We start from the raw sequence: 20601 nt of genomic DNA on the forward strand, positions 1-20601 counted from the left end.
GCTAGCACAAAGAAAGAGCCGAGCTACTTCCAAAGATAATAGCAGAAATTGTCCAGAATAATGCGAGAGATACGAGATACAATCATATGTATTGTTGAATGATTGTTCTCTGGCTTTCTGCGGCGGGCAAACTTCATGGTTCGATGACAAAGCTTTTTCCGTTCTCGATTTTCCATTTTCTATTTTATTTTACTTCTCGCTCTCATCAAGCGGTCTTTGGACCTTGAGCTTTGGTCGCTCTTTGTTTTGCAAATTCTGGAATCACCTCACCTCACCGAGAGGAAAACGAAACTAAAGTTGTTCTGTTGCATTCAAAGAACCCTTCTAGCTTGCCCCTGATTATTATTCAGCAGCAAATAACTTTGACATTCAAAATACGCCCAACGTAATATCGGCGTAGTGGAATATGTGGATGAAAGCAGTGGGGAATGAAGGGAGGAAAAGGCAGGAAAGGGAAGCGGTAAATGAGAACAACAAGCAGCTGTGCATTATGCGAAGCCAAAAAGAATGCTCGAATGCAAATATGCAAACTCTGGCAAAGCACTTTTCCCCCTTTTTACTGGAACTGAATTCCATAAATGAAACCATTTGTTGTTCCAGGTCGCTGTATTTCAACTCTTCTCTGGGCCTTCCTCGTTTGATTTATGCTGGGTTTTGCAGGGCTATGCCGGTTTCGTTTTGTATCATAAAGTTTCACATTGTATTTTTTTGGTTATCTTACAGCTACTTATTTTGAAGCTTATAAATACACCGAACATAGACCACTCTGTAATGGCTTCTGCAAAGGGGTAGGTTCCACGTCATTTCACTCGATTTCCAGCGACTATGACGGGAAGCTGAATACCGACTTGGACACCCGGAAATGGTCGTCTTCGCTTTAGATTCAGTCAGTGAGCCAGTTCGCCGACCCTTCTTCTTCTAGAACACCTCCAAAAGCACCCGGATACTACCTTAGGTGCTTTTCTCAAATACAATTTTTACATTTGTAATTTATATGATTGTCGGTGAATTGATACTGACACCAAAGGCTCGCAAACTTAACCTTTTCTAGTTTCGTTGCTTATCTTGAAAAGACAATTTTTCTTTTTTACTATTTTACTTCTTATTTTCTATGGGTTGGCAAAAGAATTTTAATTTCTCCCCCTCACTTTGATAGTCGTATAGCGTTCGCTCTTGTTATTGTTATTTTTATGCAGGTGATTGGTTGTCATGTCATAAATGATTTTTTCAAGATTAAAGTCGCCTAAACTCCGACTTGTATTTTTCCTTCAAACAGCTTAAAATTTACCTAAGTCGATGGGAAGAGGAGCGACAAACGAAGAACACCCACTTCAGACATGCAGCTGTTGAGGCAGAGTTAAACCCGTTTGAATGTTTGCACTAGTTGCAACTAGTTTTCATTACTTTTATTGCTATTGCTGCAGCTGGCGTATCTTTGAATTTTTGTCTCGGACTGAAGAATTGAAGAATCCAACTTGCCGTCTGAAACCGAGTTCGCGAACTGTCAGCGTTCGCTTCTTCTGCAAGATTTCTGCGCTGCACTTCTGAGTTTCTCAGAGCTTTTCCTGTGTTTTTCTCGTTTTTCTCGATCTCAAATTGCAGCTGTCAGTCAAAGTGGTTGCAACTGCCTTTAAATGTCTCCTCATTGTCGTTGTGGTCGCTTTGGCCGCTGCAAATGGGGTCGATTTATTGTTTTTTCCTCTGCCTAACAGTGCAAATTCTTGAGGCTGCGCACATATATGTACTAACACTATCTGTGGGTTTAGATATCCCTTACTTTGGCTTGTCGCAGCCGTATTAACAATAGGTACTTGGTACAAATGGTAAATAGGAAAACCATAAGCATGGGTACAACGCCTTTCTTTAAGTTTTGGTCGAAGTAATTATGTTGAAATAAAAAAAAAATGGGCGAAATGCAGTTCATATCTTTATCTTTAAAACATGATAAAAGTCGATAATATTCGTTGATTTTTTCGCTTTAACGTTAAAGTTTCGTCTGTTTGTTTTTAGTTTAGGTGTTGTACAAATAGATTATTTCTTTGTTTACATTAAGTAATGGCAAATTCCACATTGCTATTGAATATATGAAAAAACTAAATAATCTCTCAAGATGGCCCATATGTTGAATCAATTCTGGCAACAAAATAAAATCATAAATAAGCTAAATTTTCGTTTGTTTTTTTAGTCCTTTTTAGTAGTATCTCATTGTACAATTGTGGGTGTTCCCTTCGTTTCCTCCGTAGGTTCTGGGCTTGAAAATACAAAATACAACGCGGTATGTGTGTCATTCTGATAAAGCAGCAAATAATAATGCCACTATAGATCTTTATGACAGGGCCACAGTTCTGCATTTACATTTGGGAAAATTTTATTTAACTCCTCGCACGTTCAGAGTGGTGAACATGAATCTATTGTCGTATCTTATCAGAGAACTTAACAAGATCATTTCTAACATTTCCATTTTTATATTACAAATGTTTTTTTGTGGGTTTTATATACTACTACTTAGTCAAATCTTTGGTTAACAATAATGTAATATTCATTTAAAAATGAGTTAGAAAAAATAAATTCAAATACATTTGAACAGCTTAAGTAATATTTTAAGACTTGCATTGTTATACCTGCGCAGCTTATCGCACTTTATCTATTTTTCAATTAAATCGGTTAACAAAGAACTTATCAAATCATATTAAATGTCCGAGTCGTACTTTTTATCAGCTCATAAAAGCTTACGCGTTTATATAGGCCTGTATATACTTTATATATGATGAACAAATGCAATCCCCTCCGACGATTAGATAAGAGTTCTGCTGATAAGGAATTTAAACATGTGAGTAACGTACTACGTTAACTGTAGCCGAGTTCTTCCAAGAGTGGGAAAAACACTGCTGCATGTGTTCATATAGGGAATGTTAATAGTTTAGGAAATAGAAGTTCAAATAAAATAAAAGTCTGTTTAAAGAATGCGATTAGTCGTGTAGTCAAGGAATATTAGATTATTCAGCGGTTTCAGGACTTTATTGACTGATATGGGGTGAAAGAAATTTGGATAAGGTTACCTAGTGACCTTTAGTGTGATTAGCAATTTGCATTCCAATTAAATACTTAGATGTCATTTTGAATTAACAAATTATGAGAATTTAAGGAGTATTATCTTACTTATACTTTAAATATGTATATGAGTTGTTATGAATTGATGGAGAATTAAAGTAAAATCAACCTCTAACCCCTGCCGGGTAATTTCCAGTTATCTCTCGTAATTAATCATTTCAGCTTTCGGGGGATTTTTTTTTATTTGTTTTTGTTTTTTATTGTTATATTTTGATATTCTGGTTGTCCATTCTATTTCGTATTCTTCGGTTCTAAGTCGTGCCTAGCACCGGATTTGCATTGTTAATTCGGGCCTCTAAACTTGTACAGGTACACAAATAATTAAAAAATGTAAATATCAGTGAGCATCAAATAGTAATTGCTTCACATTGCACAAGGGCTAGGAAATAATAATAGCTTTGACAAGCCGTTGTTTTTATTTTTGACGATTTCTGCCAACTTAATGCTATTTTCCATACATAGCAACCGTGTGGAATATAACCTATTGATTATATTGCGAAAACAAAAGGGTACGCAATAGACGACTTCCCCGTCTTTTATATACCCTTACAGAGCTAGTGGGAGTGCGAGGACGAAATTTCGAAATTCTTCTTCTTAGACCAAGTATTGTTCCTAGGAAAATCAGTCTGCACAGTTTTATTTTTATGTCTATTTATAAAAGGGTCAATTAGGATGGCAAGGAATCTCTATTATAGAGTACATATGAAATATGTCTAGTAAATGCTCGTTTATATACTTGCTTTCAAGACACTCGACAAGGCAATGCTAAACACTTTTAAGCTGAGTTCTTTCTTCGTGCTATCCATACAAAGCCCATATACATATACGTGTATATATTTATATAGCGAATCAGAAATATGTATATACAAGTATATACATTTCGAGGAGCCACAAAAGACCAAGGCAAACACAGGCGGAAAGAATGACAGAAGAACAGACTGAGGAAATCTCCATATAAACAGACCGCCACCGTATATACCATACGTGTACCTCCAGCTCTGACTGTTAGCTACCAACAACAACGAATGTACCTGTTGTGCGTTGAAAAAAAAACCAAGGAAACACAGACAGAAAAATATAAAGAAACCAGCAGTAAGTTTAAATGTTATTCAAGTTACCTTTGAGTCTTGAAACCGGTTAGCGGCTCACGTAGGTGCTGCCAACTCACAAAAAAACACAAAACATAATGTAAGTCTCGTCGTGATGCCCGCGGGTAAGTTTGGAGAAAAGGGCATATAAGACCAGAAAATTACTCGAATATAGGCAAATAAAATATTATTCTCGCATACGTAAAGCTTTTGTTTACATTTTTAATTCGAGTTAAACTAACCATTTGATTGGTAAATTTACAAGCACAATGGTCTTAGATCTTAATACTTTATACATTGTTTAACATTATGATGGTTTATTTAATTTTGGATGTATTAAACATATATTCTTGTAGATTTAATTTTAAATTGGCGCATTTTATACTTTGGAATATTGGTTTATTTTACTAAAATAAAAATTTAATTGACATTAATTCGATCGTTTAATTTATGATTCCTTGCTCAAATCATTAGTTGTTATTATATATTATATAGTCTCGAAAAGGGGTATCAACTGAGTTATCTTTAATTTTTGCTGGCTGCTCCTGGTTGACTATGTAAACCAGTTTATGTTGTTAGAGTTTTCTCAGGCGAATATATTCGTTCATATACGCGTATTTCAAACCATTGCAGGGGAGGTTCGTTTTACATATTTTGTCAGATGTTTGTGTTAAGAAATAAGTATATATTCTAAATAAATTTAAATTCAGTATTTCTGTTGTCAATTTCTAGCTATATGCCAACTAAATGTCCTTTGCACTCTGACTTGCTGAATAACGGGTATCTGATAGTCGAGGAACTCAACTCTGCGTTTTTCTGTTTTTTTAGCTTCCCACACAGATCGTGTGGTTTATGGTATTCGACTACTTAAGCACTGCGGTTTCATTTCATATTTTTTTCCTCCTGACTCCTTATCCTCTTGTTTTTGGTTTTATTATATTTTAAAAGGTTTTTGTACCTACCTTTTGGGTCTGCTCGGTATCTTGAAGAATCGCTAGATTAAATTTGTTTCTGTTTTACCGATCCACTTAGTTCCCGATCGTTGAGGGGGAACATGAGCCCTTTATGACAGATAAGTCCTTAGGTCAGCTCCGCACGCCACTTGAAACGAGCCCGAAAAACTTTAAGTTTCATCTCGTATTGTTTTTTTCAGATTTTTTCCTGAAGTACCTTCTTATCAGACACACATTATTTCCTTTGACTTCCATTTGGTCTTGTTAAATTCATATTAAGTGAATTAAAATAGCTGTCGGGAAAATGATCACTTTGTATCTGGAGCCTATGGCAGTACCTAAATTCGTAATGGTATCTGTGCGATGCGTTCACCAACTTTTGCTAAATGTGGGATCCCTAAAAAGTTTTACATTTTCTGAGGTGTTTTCATCTGCCACTCGCCTTCATGGCCTACACAGAATGGGTAGGTCCTTTAATATTGGGATTGATATTTAAATGGCAATTATTCTTCCATTTTAGTTATATGAAGTTTAATTCGAATACTCTATGATTTTAGCTTATAATTTCTGTGCTGGCTTATGTAATTTGCACGCGTGAGTACTTTTAAAGTCGCGTGCGGACCCAAGCTGCAGTGCATTTCTTCGTTTTTTCTTTGTATGCCGAGTGCAGTATATTGGTGAAATTGGGTTTAATGTTCAGTTCCACCACCCACGTTCTAGATTGGGTTTGTTGGCCCCTCCTACTAAATAACACAAACCAAAAATCCGGCAAAAGCTTTTTATTCTCTTCTTTCATGGCTGCAATATTCGTATACTCGTCATTGTCTTCAGTTATGTTTAGTGGTTAATTGTATGTGTCGCGTCTGCAATGACAAATAAACAAAACCCAGGAAAGGCTGTAGTCAAGTTCCTGGACTTTTAGGTACCGGTTACCAAGCTGGTGGAATTGCGAATGATTTTAACATTTAGTTAGAATTTCGATAAAAATTGCCAAGAAAAATAAATAAAACTTGGGAATTTGGTGGTCTTACGTAATTTACTTTTTTGGGTAAGAGCTTGTGTTGCATACTTAAAAAAGACCCCAGATTTTAAGTCAAACTCAATTCTATTCTGGTCATAGTCATCGTTTTTAGTTAAAAAAAACTTTAATTTTATCTGAGGCAAATTGTTTTTGTTATACGCCCCAAAAGGATGCCGGTTGTTGATATTGAGTTTGCTAAAAAATAATTGCTAACCTATCTGATTCTGTCTGTCAGAAATAACTATATTTTCATTGACATTATTTACCGCAAGACCACAAACAACGTTTTCTTAATTTTTTTTTAAATCCATTATCTATTTTGAAACACAACATTCGTGTAAAGCATTCTTACATTTTCATTTTTCATTCTCTATTCAGCAGACGACATTTTTTTAATGTCTTTTAATTTGCTCAATGTTGCCCAAATGTCGCCTACCTACAGTTTGTTTTTCTTACTTCGTTTGTAATTCTTGTGTCATATGAAAGCTTTCACGGCCCCGATGATTTAAAAAGAGTGTTTCCTCTTCGGTATTTTTAGCAATTTGCCCTTGGAATTTTGGACACGTTTTTTTTAAATTAAAGACTCACTAAAGACTCTTTACAACTCGAAGTAAGTCGTTCAAAGTTTCCAGGCGTATATTTGTGTATAAATTTGTACCTACAAACACACATTAAACATATGTATATGTACGTGCATTTATAATATCTCCCGCTTACTTTCTGTGTGTTTCTATGTATCTCTTTTGTCTGCTCGGCATTTGTGTGACTCCAATGTCAGCAAGAGATCAATAAACTTTTGGCAAATAACAAGAAACGAAAAAATGCGAGAAAAGAAAACAAATTAAAGCGCATAAAAAACAGATTACAGCGAAGAGAAATAAATAGCAGCCAAAGTTTCGACACATAAAGCGGGATACAAGAAGGGGGTTTGGGGTGTAAAATCTCCATTTTATATAATCACAAACAATACAAAATTCAAGACTTATTGTATATACAATACACAATAGTCTATTTTCTTTTTACCCGCCTGCTTTTTCGTCTTCTCAGTTTCTCTCTTGATATTTTTGGCGAACGAAACAAAACTCTGCGTCAGTGTCATTAAAGTTTCTTGTGTATGTCTGAGCCCCCAGCAAAAATAAATATGCCCTAATATGCACGAAACAGTTTAAAGCTTTAACCATTTTCCGGAAAATATAAATGCAAAATTAGAACAAATTTGTAAATCACCCAAATGTCAAACTTATTAAAATCTTATTTATTATTGCTTAAAAAGTTAAGAATTTACAGAAAGTTGGCGACGCAATTGTCCTAAAATAGTCATATATAAAAAATGTAAAAATAGTTCTCTTTGTTCAATTACACAACTGACTAAAATGTGAGAGATTTTTGCATTAACATGAGTTCAAGAGAATTTTGTTGGCTAACGGTATTTAATGTTGTGGCTATTATTCGATTTAGTTACTTATTGTCTTCTGTGTGTGTGTGAGCTTCGTCTCTTCTCTTGTCCCTAAAAATAGTAACATGCACTTACAAATAATGTATTTTTACCTTTTGGCTTTTGCCAGTTTTTGGCATCGTCTAAGCGACTTGAACTTTTGTACTTTTGGCAAATGGGGAGAGAGGTGCTACCGTTTTGCTTGATAAATGTAGAAGAATCGATAAAATTCTCTATGGAAAAGCATTGCAATGATTTATAAAATTGTAAAATATCTTTAAGTATTGTTTGAAATATACAAAATTCTAATTTATATTTGATTTTATTTATTTATAGGTGCGTATCCTTAAAGCGACACTGCCTGCCTCAAGTCCTGGATTATTGAGGCAGCCATTGAGTGACGACAGTAATGTTGATAGTAATGTAAGTTTACAAGTCAGTGAACTATTTCGTTTAAATATCTGATAGTCTGAAAGTCTGCCGCTCGGTTCAATGATCAGCGTCTTTCTTACAAAGTTGACCCTTACAACCAGCTTTTTTCACATTTTATTTTCTTCAGTGATGCGATAATTATTATATATATTTAAATCAAACAATAAATAAAGGGTACTTCTTGTCAACTTAGTGCAACGTACTGTAATATGCCCCGTCACCCTCTCTTTCGGTTACGCATTTGCCAATTTGTTTACTATGGAAAGCTGTCCACAATTGATTCCTTGCTGCGTGCTGATGCACTTGAGTTGAACAACTAATGACAGCTGAAAAAGTATATACGCATTACCGTTCGGAAGTCTGTGAACCGATAGCATTTTAAATATCCATCGGTGTTGTGTGACCCACTTAGCGATTATAATAGATTTTCGAAAACCGGTCATAACAAGGAAATGAAATACAAACATGCTGTTATGGCCAAGCCCAAAAAGAGACCCACTCTCTAAACTGTCAATAAATCTGGACAAATAATATCGAATTCGGTACACAGATATGTATACGCCGGCTTAAACAAATAAGCAAATAATGCATAGGGGCTAACAAAAATTAATAGAGCTGTTCAAGGTTTTTTAACGACTTGGCGACTCGTCTTTAAGTTGTATTCGTGGCTCGGGGCTAAACAGAAGACAAAAAACAGAAAATAAGAAGCAAAAGAAGAAAAAAAAATGATGGCAGTTTTCAGTTAGGTCAATAGCTTTTTTCGAGATTTAAATTTGTTTTATTATCACCGCTTTTAGTAATGGATTTGTTTTAATATTAATTAAAAATTAAAGGGTCATAAATTATACTACTTTTTATTAGAATATAAATAATTGTTTATCTGTGAAAATACGTTCAATTTGTAGTACTGTTACAAAGTAATAAAACGTGCTGTGTAGAACTTAGCAAACCAAAGAAAAATGCATATACAACCAATTCGAAAAACAATAACAGCAACAGCTACGTGGCAAGTAACAAATTAATAAAATTCATTCTAAGCAGTTCAGGTATTTATAATTTTAACGGGGCCCAAAAATACGGGCATGCAAATGGCATACTTTAATATACAATTATATTATATTAGATATGACATCGGGCGGGCACCCACAGAAGACAGGATTACATCAGTTAGGGTATGCATTTATACCATAAAGAATTCGACAATATTTATTATTATTAGTATTATTATAGATTTTAAAATACGTCATCTAAACTTCTCGTCAGTATATTTTAGCGCCTTTCTTTTATTTAAACTTCCATCTTCAGTATATTTTTTTGGCGCCGTCCTCCGCGATTCTCAAATTTCCAATACAGCTATGGTATTTAATCTTTCCTTTTTAGTATATTTTCATCGCCTTCCTCCGCGATTCTCAAATTTCGTATATAGCTAGTGCGCTTTTATGCGAATATGTGTTACAATGAAGTGGTGTGCCAGTGCATAAGTGCCAATCAGACTAAGTGCCACGCCCAGCTTCTTAACTATGCTAGTTGTAGTCCAATTAGGAGTACAAAGAACATACACTCTAGGAATAAGAACGAAAATGAATGAAATCTAAACATTATTCAAAGGTGTGCAAAGAAAATGACTAGATCTACTTGGTTGTATGATCTTGATGATATATACAGACAATATATACAGAAGCCGACATGTTACATACTTTTAAACGAACTCTGCAGTGGGAGTGCATATAGTGTGCCCACTAATATTTTGCATTTCCCTTGCTTTAAAGTCGATTTATGTATAAACAAATGAAGTACAGCGGCACAGCAAGAGAATCATTTACCGTTGTTGCACCAGAAAATGTTATTGTGTATTTGTGTTTCATGCCATTGCAAAGTTACATAAAGTTGTACATACGCCCCTATTTTCCGGATTGCGCATTCGATTTATTTATTACTTGTTCAATCTTTTCAATTAAAATAAACATATGTGTCAGAGAAAAATGCAATTAAAATAATTAAGTAATACTGACCCGCCATTTTAAGGTATTTTTGGCTTTGGTATGTTTTTTAAGGTCCTGCTGCATTCCATCTGCTTTTATGATGGCTGAGTTAGCAAAGCAAGAACAGCAATCACGAAAATATAAAACGAGACATCAGTTTTAAATTCGACCCTTTGGCTTGGTAAAGTTTTTTCAAGAGAGCAGAGGATGCCTTAGCAGGGTCTTGTATGCAAATGTTCAAACAAGATGACTTGAATGTCTGAAATAAAACTCCGAAATGCTTTTAATACAATTTTAAACTGTAATATTATCATAAATTTCACTTACATACATAAACATATACAAAATCATTACCAACTAATTTCGTTTTCCAAGTTATATTTTTAAAATATGAGCCTTGCATTAGCAGATGTAGCTTTCTATTCTAAGCAATTTTCCGAGCTCCTCATTACTGATTGCATTTCCAGAATCCATTTGCCACAACCACCATTGTGGAATAAAGACAAATTCGTTTGCCCAAGACTCTCGTGACTATGGTAAACGGACCCTGGATCTTAACCCACCCCCCATACCTCCCCTTTAAATTATCATCCTGCCATTATAAGGATACCATGGCTGTGGCTGCTGCATTGGAATACTTTGGGTGTGTCCCAAAATCCTTTCAATGCATTGAAATAAATGGCAGTAAACATTAAATATAAGGAGTCAAAAGTAAAAAATGACCGAAAACCAAGAAAACTTCAGCTATAATCAATCTTTATCTGGAAGTGCTTCATGGGTCGCGGATATGGGTAGCTGGAAAAGAAGTATAGACGACAAGAATATAAATATTGCTTATTAAATTTCAGTTGTATACAAAGGAGAGACTGAGAGGAACACACAATTAAATTTTACACACTGTTAAATATATACACCGCACACCCCCATTTCTGTATTTTGCAGTGTATGTATATATGACTCATATAACCAGAACGCCTGCAAGTTTAGATACAGAACACATATACAGCCGCGTCGATTGCAACTGTGAATTTCCCTGGAAAATATTGATCGGAAAATCAATTTTAATTAAATTGTCAGCCCCCCAAAGGAGGTGATTATGTATCCCATTCGCAATGTGCGTTTGTATCCGTATCCAGTGGATGTGTATTTGCATCTCCGTGAATGTAATTGCATTGCACTGTCGCCTTGAATGGTTTTGCAAACAAAGTTTGCGATTTTGTCGCCATTGGACTCCATTTCGCCAAATCGAATTAATTTAAATGCATCCAAACAAGTTAAGACCATCCAGAACGAATATAAATGGTGGCAGGAAATACCGAGCTCTGCTGGTGCTAGGGAAACTCGAATCTTTGATTTAATTTGAGTGAAGAGTAATCAAAAGTCACAGTTAAGTTCATTTAGTTAGTTTAGTGAGTTAATCGGTTTACAGTTTGTAAATTCGTCATTTGGTAGTTGTGGGAAAAAAGAATTAAATTCTTACTTGGTTCAAAGAAAGAAATCAACAACAAAATTTTATGAATTATCAAAATGGTTCTATGTTTGTTAAGTATATTGTATTATACCAGTAACTCGTAGAGTAAATGATTTTATCAGATTTATTGAAAAATATTTACCAGGTAGCTTGAACTAAAGAATAAATATTATTAATCAGGATCAGTAGCCGAGTCGATCTAGCCATATTGGTTCTTCTGTCCGTCTGTATGAACGTTGAGATCTTGGGAAACATGCAGATTAAACTTGCATAACGAGGCCACGCCCACTCTAACGCCAACAAACTGTGCACAACTGCCCAAACTTTTAAATATTTGTATGTATTTCAATTTGTTATATGTCTTAATCATTTCATTAATTGTATTATTATTCATATTTTTCTTTTCTTTTTTCGATATGCCAAGAATTTTGAAATTTCTACTTCCCACTCGCTCTTGCTGAGTAACGAGTATCTGATAGTCGGGGAACGCGTTCTCCCTTGTTTTCATCAAATAATATGGCAATAGTTTACACAATTTACTTATATGTGGTATTTTGATTAATTTGGGATGTATGCTAAGGATTAACCCAACGACTAGCTCATCTTCCTTCTTCTACTTGGCTTCGTTTTACTAAACAAGTTATAATTAATTCCATGGTGGTCTTTAGCATCTTGAAACATTTGATGAAGGTATATTAGACAACACATTTTACGTAATAGGCGTAATAGAAACAATAGTCATTGATATATTTATAAAATCCCTGGTAGTGGTAGTGCTTATAACCATTTCATCGGTAGCATCGTGAATGCATGTGGAACAGCAAAGTGCACTGGAAGTTCTTATTGCCGGCATAGGCTCCAGAGGTTGTGTGACGTGGAAAAAGAGGGCAGAAAGGCTTCGAAAAGGAGCGGCAGAGGCACTTCCTGTATAACTCAACATGGCGTCGTAGGTGTCTTTAATATAGCTTTCATTTTCCATTTCCACGACCCCGTTTTCAGGCAATCCTAGCCCCTAAGTTAGGAAGGCTGTTATTTTTTCTAGCTTCTGATGTTGTCTTTCATTTTTTTGCTTTAATCTTTTAGTTATTTTATTGTGGCAATTTATCCTGTTGTTGTTTATAGGGCCCTGCGGCTGTGGGTGGCTGCCAGGATATGAAAGATAACCAATGTCCTGGCCTTTTATATATGTATTCCAAGTATGTAACGTAGTCTGTAGCATTTTCCGTCCAGATTATGTACTGGAATTTAGAGCGCGCAGGCGCATTACAATGCTGAATTCTCTGCCCTTTTCCGGATTTTCCCCTAGTTTTCTCTCCCAGCTAAGGCGCTCGCCTTGCATAAGTTTCATTCAATGGTTTTGAACCGGCCTAGGAGGAAAGTTAATCTGTGCTCCTAGCTGTGCTACTGCTTGTTGTTGTTGTTTTTGTTCTTTGTAGCCTCTACCATTTTGCCACCCACTTTTTTGCTGCTTCCGGTTGCATCACTGTGGCTTGGGTGGGCAGAACCGCGAATTTTTCAGAACTTCCCCTGGTTTTCCTCGCCTTTCCTTACTTCAACTTTTATTCAACTTTGCCCTCTGAGTTTGTCGCAGACCTCACACACACGTCACACCAATTCACTGGAAGTATCTACTTTAATTGAAGTCGCCAGTTGAAGTAACTAATAATTTAATAATAATTTAATTTGCTGGAGAGGTGTCTTAATTATTCTAAACAATACTTCTAATGGGTATAGGGTATCCCGTTTTCTCGGTTCCAATGGTTCGGTTCAGCAGTCGCAATGAAAACTGCATTCTTCTTTTTAATTCGAATTTTATTTTTCCCTGCAGATGTAAGTTTGAAAAGTTGCAATTCTACTGCGATATTTAGATAAAGATATGAGGTTATTTAAATGTTTCAATTTAACATTTATTAATTCTTTGTTGGCTTTAGTTATGACCTTTGCATAGACCACATGGGCGATATAGAATAGTTTACATATATAAGAAAATAAGTTTTAGGTTCCATCAAATTTTAAAAATCCGTTTTCATTTTTGAGTTCTTATGTCTCCTCTTCCTTTGAAATGTTTATCTAATTCCTTTAACAAAATACCGTGCTCCTGCGTCCTGTCATTCCCGTGTCCTTCACTTTTGCATGCTACAGGGAACCACTGATGCTTCTGTAACTTCTACTCCTGCCTGCTCCTTCTGTTCCTACAGCCAATTCCCTGATGTTGATAAATTTCACGCCCTGAGGGAGTCGAGTGTAGAGAATGTTCTCCGGTTCAAATAACTTTGACTGCAGTCAGTGGGGAAATGGCAGGGGACCGTCGTCCGGCAATGATTGAAAAGAAGGCTTAAAAAGGGTTACAGAAATTTCAACTCTTATGTAAATGGTGGTGTGAGTGTGTAAGGAATGCGGGAAAATCCTGCAGGCTACGTACATACGTGGCTTCTTTCTCTTATGTGCCAGGAAAGCCGAATATACACATAAATAACCTCAAACAAGGACGTTCGGTGAGAAACTTTTGCCAGGATAATGACTGGGAGATTGTGGGGTGGATATCCAGCCTAGCGATGGTACACTGATATGCTAAATATAAACATAATTATGCATTTATTATGTAAGAGCCTTTTTAATGCTGTACTTCATAGTATACCATAAGCTTACAAAGCAACTTACTAAGCAAATCTAAAACTATTTTTTTGACAAAGGGTAAAGTGGTAATTCACTGTTAATACAGTCTTCAGCTGTTTGGTTTGTATTTGAACTTTTCGTTTAAAGTATCAACATTCGTATAACACCATAGAGTACACCGCTATTTAGGTAGGTTTCTCTTCACCGACCACTCGGCCATTTACTGCGCAGTCATCTTCTTGGACATGTATTACATAAGCACGGCCGCAGCCACAGTAGCGCTGCAAGCATGGCAGTAATGCAATTTACAGACGCCCAAAAATGTCCACCCACCTTCGAGGTTGTTGTTGTTCAATGGGTGGTTTTGGGCGACGGCGCATCTTCGACTGACCGCAAGCTCCAACCCCTCCCGTTTTCTCCTGGGCGCAACAAATGTTGCGCAGTAATGTTGTTTTTACTAGCGTTGTTGTTGTGCTCGTTTTGGTTGTCGTTGTTTTGGTTGGTGTGGCCCTGCAATTCCTTGAAACGGGCGCTCTTTTAGCTGAATTGATTTTTCCGATGGCCTCCACTGCGCATGCCGGACAATCATTCTCCTCCACTCACCATATACCCTACCCTGCTTCGCCTCCAAACTGCGTTTGCCTTCGTAAGGTAGATGTCTTTTCGGAGCATTTTCTCATCGGAACAAATCTCAAAATATAAGTTATTTTATATAAGAATTTAGCATAAATCTAGTAAGGACTGTACCACACGGCAGTGCCACCGGGCTGAGTTAGGCCCCGAGCTATGTGCACCACAGCCACTTTGTCTGCCACGTCCTATGCTGCTGCAGTCGAATTCTCTGCCCTGCCTCTGCCTCTGTCTCTGCTCTCCAAATGCTGTGACCTGAGCAGAGGGCTGAAAACTGCAGCATTGAGCTCCACCACCACCACTAGCACCACTCCATCCCCGTGCATTTACTCAGTACATATGTATGTATACGCGGTAAACAGTTTCTTTTGCTGCATGATGCGTTCCGTTTGGCCATATTCTAAGTGCTGCTGCTTTAAGCGCTTAATGCGGCTTTAAAAAATGCATTCCTCCAACTTCTGAGGGCTTGAGATCAGCAAAATAAGCTAACTAAGCTAGCTAAGATGGCTCAAATTCATCAGCTTGAGCATTGCATACGCTAGAAATATGAGCTGGCCTGGGTAACTTTGGATTACGATTATTAAGTATCTGTAGCTATCTGGTCTTTTCCAAAGAGTTTGTTTTTATTCTATACATCAAAAGGTTCACGACAATAATAAATAATTGTCAAAGAATATTCATAATAATAGCAATCGTAATTATACAAAAAGTTGATCTGTTAAATGCATTCCTATGTTATTAAAGTATTCGCTCTGTAGTATAATTCGTGGATCTCAAAAAGATATCTGTTGTTCCACTTTACAAATTATCCATTTATCTATCTATCTAAGTAAATTCGATTACGTATAATCTTGAGTATCTAATAGATACTTTAAAAAGTCTCACACAAGGTTTTTTTTTTAAAGCCGTCAAAAGTAGTACTATTAAAGATGCGATTGCTTTTTAGCACTGTATTAGTTTTAGTAGGAAATTTAATGTTTTAGGACATACAAGATGTACTCAACTCATTGTCCATTCAATAGTCTTTTTATGGAATGAAACGAGCCTTTTGCGCATTAATTATAATGGGGGTTGGTTTTTGCGCCTTTAATGGCATTGTAACTCGTAATTTCAGGTAGAAGTTTTACCATTTTACCTGGCCTTTTCCGAGTCTTATTCGGTGTGAAGTATTAGTATGAAGTTTGTTTTTAACGCTATGAAAAATGGAAATTATGTATTTATCAGATAAAATGGTCAAATAACTGGCTTCCAAGTTATGAATAGTTGTTTTAAAGGCTCTGGGGGATTTCATTTTTTGACTCAAAATTTGGAGGAGTTTTTGTTATTCATAAATACAACTAAACGTAAAACGTAAATAATTATAAACTGCAGGCAAACTAAATTTAATATTATTTAAAACTACAAATGATAAATACACTAAATGGGTCAGGAAAAATGTAAACTCAGGAAATTGACACGATTTTTACATGATTTACGTAAGGGGTTACGTACGCCAGAGTGTCTTACGTTACGGTAGTACCAGACAGTCTGGCAGCGCTAAACGCGAATATCGGCACAAAATGAAATCGGTGGTCAGTGAGCGAAATGAGCTGAGGCGACGAACTATTTATTAAATGAAGAGCAAGTCGCAAGGACAAATAACGTAAGGCAAGCCTTAAACTGTGCTAGAGTGACGGAGTAATAAAATATTTAACACTAAGAACCGGTTGGTTTTTAAATAAAACATTAAAGGAAAAACGTGGCTCTCCCGGTCCCGGCTTTTTTTGCTTCTGTGTTTGTACTTCTTCGTAGCAGTGTACGTGTGTGCAAACGCATCTGTGTGTGAGATATTTGTTCGTGTGTGTAGCCGCGTAAACAGACGCAGACAAATAAAGGCAGAAGTTGGCGGATTGAGTCGCACGTCAGTTTATTTGGCGCCCGTTTATTTATTTGACAAAGTGGAATTTTTCTTAGTGCCGATTTATCAGTAGTACGAAGAAATCGGAAACGAACAAGCGAAAAAAAAGTTATACATTCGGTACATTCTCGATTCCCGATGCTAGCACTAAGTGTTGGGGCGCCCGGTTCTGGGGCTGAGTTCTTAAACCGCGACTGCCAATGTAGTAAATTTTGCAACGACAACGATTTTCCCAGCGAGAACCGATAAATAATATGCCAAGGTGGGTTAATATTCTGGCAAGCATCATGAACATTAATAATGCGATGGACATAGCTCATTAAAAGCAAAACAAAGTGGTTGAAATAACTGTGATCGATTAACATGGCAACCCTAATTCAATATATCTATTGTACATATATATGTACACTTATACATATGTACTATATGTAGATGCATATATGTTTTTATAAAGGTGATAAAATAAAGTGCTATATATTTGGAAAATAAACCAATATTAAAAACTAAGATCTCGGCCGTATGCCATAAAGCTAAAACATATTTTAGACTTTACTTTATGGGTCACTGAACAAATATATTCATGTGTATGTGTTACTAAAAGTTTAAATTCCATGGTTCTACGTTATTTTAGGTCTACAGAGGAACCACCGACAAACAGCTTCGAAAGGAATTACTACGACCGCACCAGCAGCCGCTTAGTCTCTCAGTACCAAGCGAACAACTCAACTTCATTGGCCAACTCAAACTCCAGTCCCTCGTCCGTGAGCGCCTCCGCGTCAGTCTTCGCATCGGCGGCAGGAGGGTCTTCCGAGAGATCGCGCAACCGAGATCGCCCGTACAGGAATGGTTCGGCCAACGTTCAAGGCGGCGCCATCAACAGCAGCAACACGACGACGACAACAGCAGCCTGCACAGCTGGAGCTGGAGGATCTGGATCGGGAGCAGCTGGAACTGGGACTGGAGGTTTGGTAGGCTCAGGACCTGGGGGAGTACCGCAGGCGCTAGGCGACCGCAGCAGCACCCAGAATATCCACCAGAACCATCAGAGCGCGCGGGTGGCTCCACCACAGTCATGGTACGAAGCCGCCACTGCTGCAACGACGGCCCAATTGAAAAGTTCTGGTGGCAGTGGCAATGCCGGCGCCTCAGCAGCCGTGGGCTTCACAATGAGCAGCTCACCGATCAACCATCATCACCACCAGCATCCGCATCTTCAGAATCCTCAACACCCGCACTACAGCAGCAGTCCAGTAGTAGGAGCCGGATCTTGTCCCTCCACCGCTCAAGGACAGCTACAGATCCAGTCGCAATCGCAGACCACGGCAGTGCATCGAAGCGTGGCCTATGCGGGAAGTGCTGTGGATGACTCACTGAACACCGCCACCTCACGAAATATGCTTCTGCACAGCAGCAAACTCAATAAGCTACTTAAGGGGGCAGAAGCAGCGGGAAGCGGAGGAGAACGCTCTGGTTCGGAATCACCAGGACGAGCTGGAGGAGCTACTCCTTTGACTACGACAAGTACAATCACAAACAATAGTTTTAGTAGTAATAGTTTAAATAATACAATAACCACGGCGACTCCAACAATGCCCACGATAGCATCTGGAGCAGCAGGATCGGTGGGGTTAGGATCTGGAGCAGAAGCGGGAGTAGGTTCCAATTCCGGTTCCGGTACAGCCAGCGGTGACATTCTAAATGTGGCCGCTGTTTTGGCCGCCGCCGTGGATAATGGGGTGCCAACGCATCCGATCCGGACGCGACACAACCTGCACGGACGCAGCACCACCTCCTCCAGTCGCTCGCACTCGCGCTCACCGAGTAGCTACAGCAGTTCGCACAGCTCCTCCTCCTCATCGCACTCCTCATCCCACTCGCACGCGTCCAGTCCCGTCCAGTCTTCGGGCAATTGTGCGATGGCAGAGGGACGCAGCGGTCGCACCCTTCAGTCTGTCGCAGTAAGCAGTGAGTATCTAAATTGCGATCAAACGGAAAGTATTATAAAGATTTCTTATTGACTGTCTTTGCTTTACTCCTGCAGGCAACTCTTCAAATCCCAGTGGCACCGCTGGAACCGTCAGCAGTGCAGGCGTCGGAGGAGGATGTGGCTCCAGTTCATCTTCAAGCAGTAGCTCTAGTTCCAGCGGATCCTCCTGTCTGACGGCCAATCCTGTCGTGCATTCCGAAGACAACCGGCCGCTAGCGATACGAGTCCGCAATCTGCCCGCCCGTTCCTCAGACACATCTCTCAAGGATGGTCTATTTCATGAGTACAAAAAGCACGGCAAGGTTACGTGGGTAAAGGTTGTGGGACAGAATTCTGAACGCTATGCTTTGGTTTGCTTTAAGAAGCCCGATGACGTTGAAAAAGCGTTGGAGGTCTCACATGACAAACACTTTTTCGGCTGTAAAATTGAAGTGGAACCGTACCAGGGCTATGATGTCGAGGACAACGAGTTTAGGCCCTACGAAGCCGAGCTCGATGAGTATCATCCCAAGTCGACAAGGACACTCTTTATCGGGAATCTAGAGAAGGACATTACTGCCGGCGAGCTTCGTGGTCATTTTGAGGGGTTTGGCGAGATTATCGAGATCGATATCAAGAAGCAGGGTCTGAATGCCTATGCCTTCTGTCAGTATTCAGACATTGTCTCGGTCGTAAAAGCAATGCGAAAAATGGACGGTGAGCACTTGGGCAGCAACCGAATAAAGTTGGGTTTCGGAAAATCCATGCCCACCAATTGCGTCTGGATCGATGGCGTGGGCGAAAAAGTGTCCGAGTCGTTTCTTCAGTCGCAGTTCACTCGGTTTGGGACAGTTACTAAAGTAAGCATCGACAGGAGCAGGCAGTTAGCTTTGGTTCTGTACGACCAAGTGCAGAACGCCCAAGCCGCGGTAAAGGACATGCGTGGAACGATCTTACGGGGCAGAAAGCTTCAAGTGGATTTTGCATCTAGAGAGTGTCAGGACGCATTTTACGATAAACAAGAGAAGCAGCAGCAACAAAGTTCGGGTAAATATAATATTTAGCCAATTTAATTAAGTTCAGCACCTTATTTATGCAATACTCTCGTCTAGGTTCCAACTCGCGCTTTAGTCGCTATGAGTCAAGCACCTCTTCTTTGCAATCTCGATCCCGCGCATCGTCCTTTAGCCGCCATCAGAACAACTCAAACGATGACTGCTCTCCCATTAACACGCCAGGAGGAACAAGCAGTGGAGCGTCCAGCGCGAGCAATTCAAATAACCAAAGCACCAGCACCATCACAACTTCAAACATTGGTACTAATGCCTGCAGTGCAATGCCAGCTCCCAGCTTGGCGTCCGCTATAGTGAGCTGTAATGTCAACTCCTCCGGCACAGTGCCATCAACCACATCCATGCCTTCAGCGGTTAGCTCCTCTTTAAGTTCAATGCCTATGTCTGCGGCCGCTCTGGCCCAAAGGCACCGATTGGTTCGTAACGCGCGTCAAACCGTCGACTGCGACTTCAATGAAGTGGGTCGCCTCCGGTTTCGTAGCTCCGAGGAGATGGCTGGAGGTGCTGGAAGTTCCACGCAGTTTGAAGATGTCCGCTGTGATTCCCCAGTAACCCCTCGACAAGGTTCAGCTGTAAATTGTTTTACTGGGCTTACAGGAGCCGTTGGAGAATCCATCGATGGAACGTTAAACAACAATCAAACTGCCGGTGGAGCTGAAGGGTTTTCTGGATCCGGTAGCAGCATTCTCAGCAGGAGACGTTGCGGTAAGACACCCAAAGACTTGCACTCCGTGCACAATCAACGTTTCCAATCGACAGAACAAGTTGAGGAATGCCCGTCCAGTGGTGATGAGGGCGTGGTCAGTCCGCGTAAGCGCATCAAAATGGATTACCATCATCACCACCATCATTCCAATGCCAGTGGGGTAAGTACAAGTTTTAACAAGGATACGACTTGTTCCACGTTTTAAATGGCTGGGCATCTT

At 38.8% G+C, this 20601-nt stretch overlaps 1 protein-coding gene and 1 long non-coding RNA gene across 9 annotated transcripts in view; one reads left to right on the forward strand and one right to left on the reverse strand.

The window, feature by feature from the left end:
* The window catches only part of LOC6526267 (protein split ends), a 45964-nt gene that overhangs the window by 9324 nt on the left and 16039 nt on the right, over positions 1-20601 (forward strand). For 2 of the 8 annotated variants that reach the window (XM_039370672.2, XM_039370674.2), the window contains exons 4-7: positions 17268-18601; positions 18678-19649; positions 19715-20380; positions 20435-20541. In XM_039370672.2, the coding sequence (XP_039226606.1) occupies positions 17268-18601; positions 18678-19649; positions 19715-20380; positions 20435-20541 (3079 nt within the window). Of the gene's footprint in view, positions 1-7944; positions 8032-16337; positions 16382-16748; positions 16899-17267; positions 18602-18677; positions 19650-19714; positions 20542-20601 lie in introns of those variants that run through there. The other 6 variants (XM_039370671.2, XM_039370673.2, XM_039370678.1 and 3 more) reach the window with 5 other exon arrangements.
* LOC120320590 lies at positions 9877-16269 on the reverse strand. The gene is made up of 2 exons (XR_005560120.1): positions 14857-16269; positions 9877-14799 (listed from the first exon to the last, which is right to left on the reverse strand). It is a non-coding gene; the product is annotated as an uncharacterized LOC120320590 (long non-coding RNA).

This window comes from Drosophila yakuba, chromosome 2L, assembly GCF_016746365.2.
Source record: "Drosophila yakuba strain Tai18E2 chromosome 2L, Prin_Dyak_Tai18E2_2.1, whole genome shotgun sequence".
Classification (NCBI taxonomy): Eukaryota; Metazoa; Arthropoda; class Insecta; order Diptera; family Drosophilidae; genus Drosophila; species Drosophila yakuba.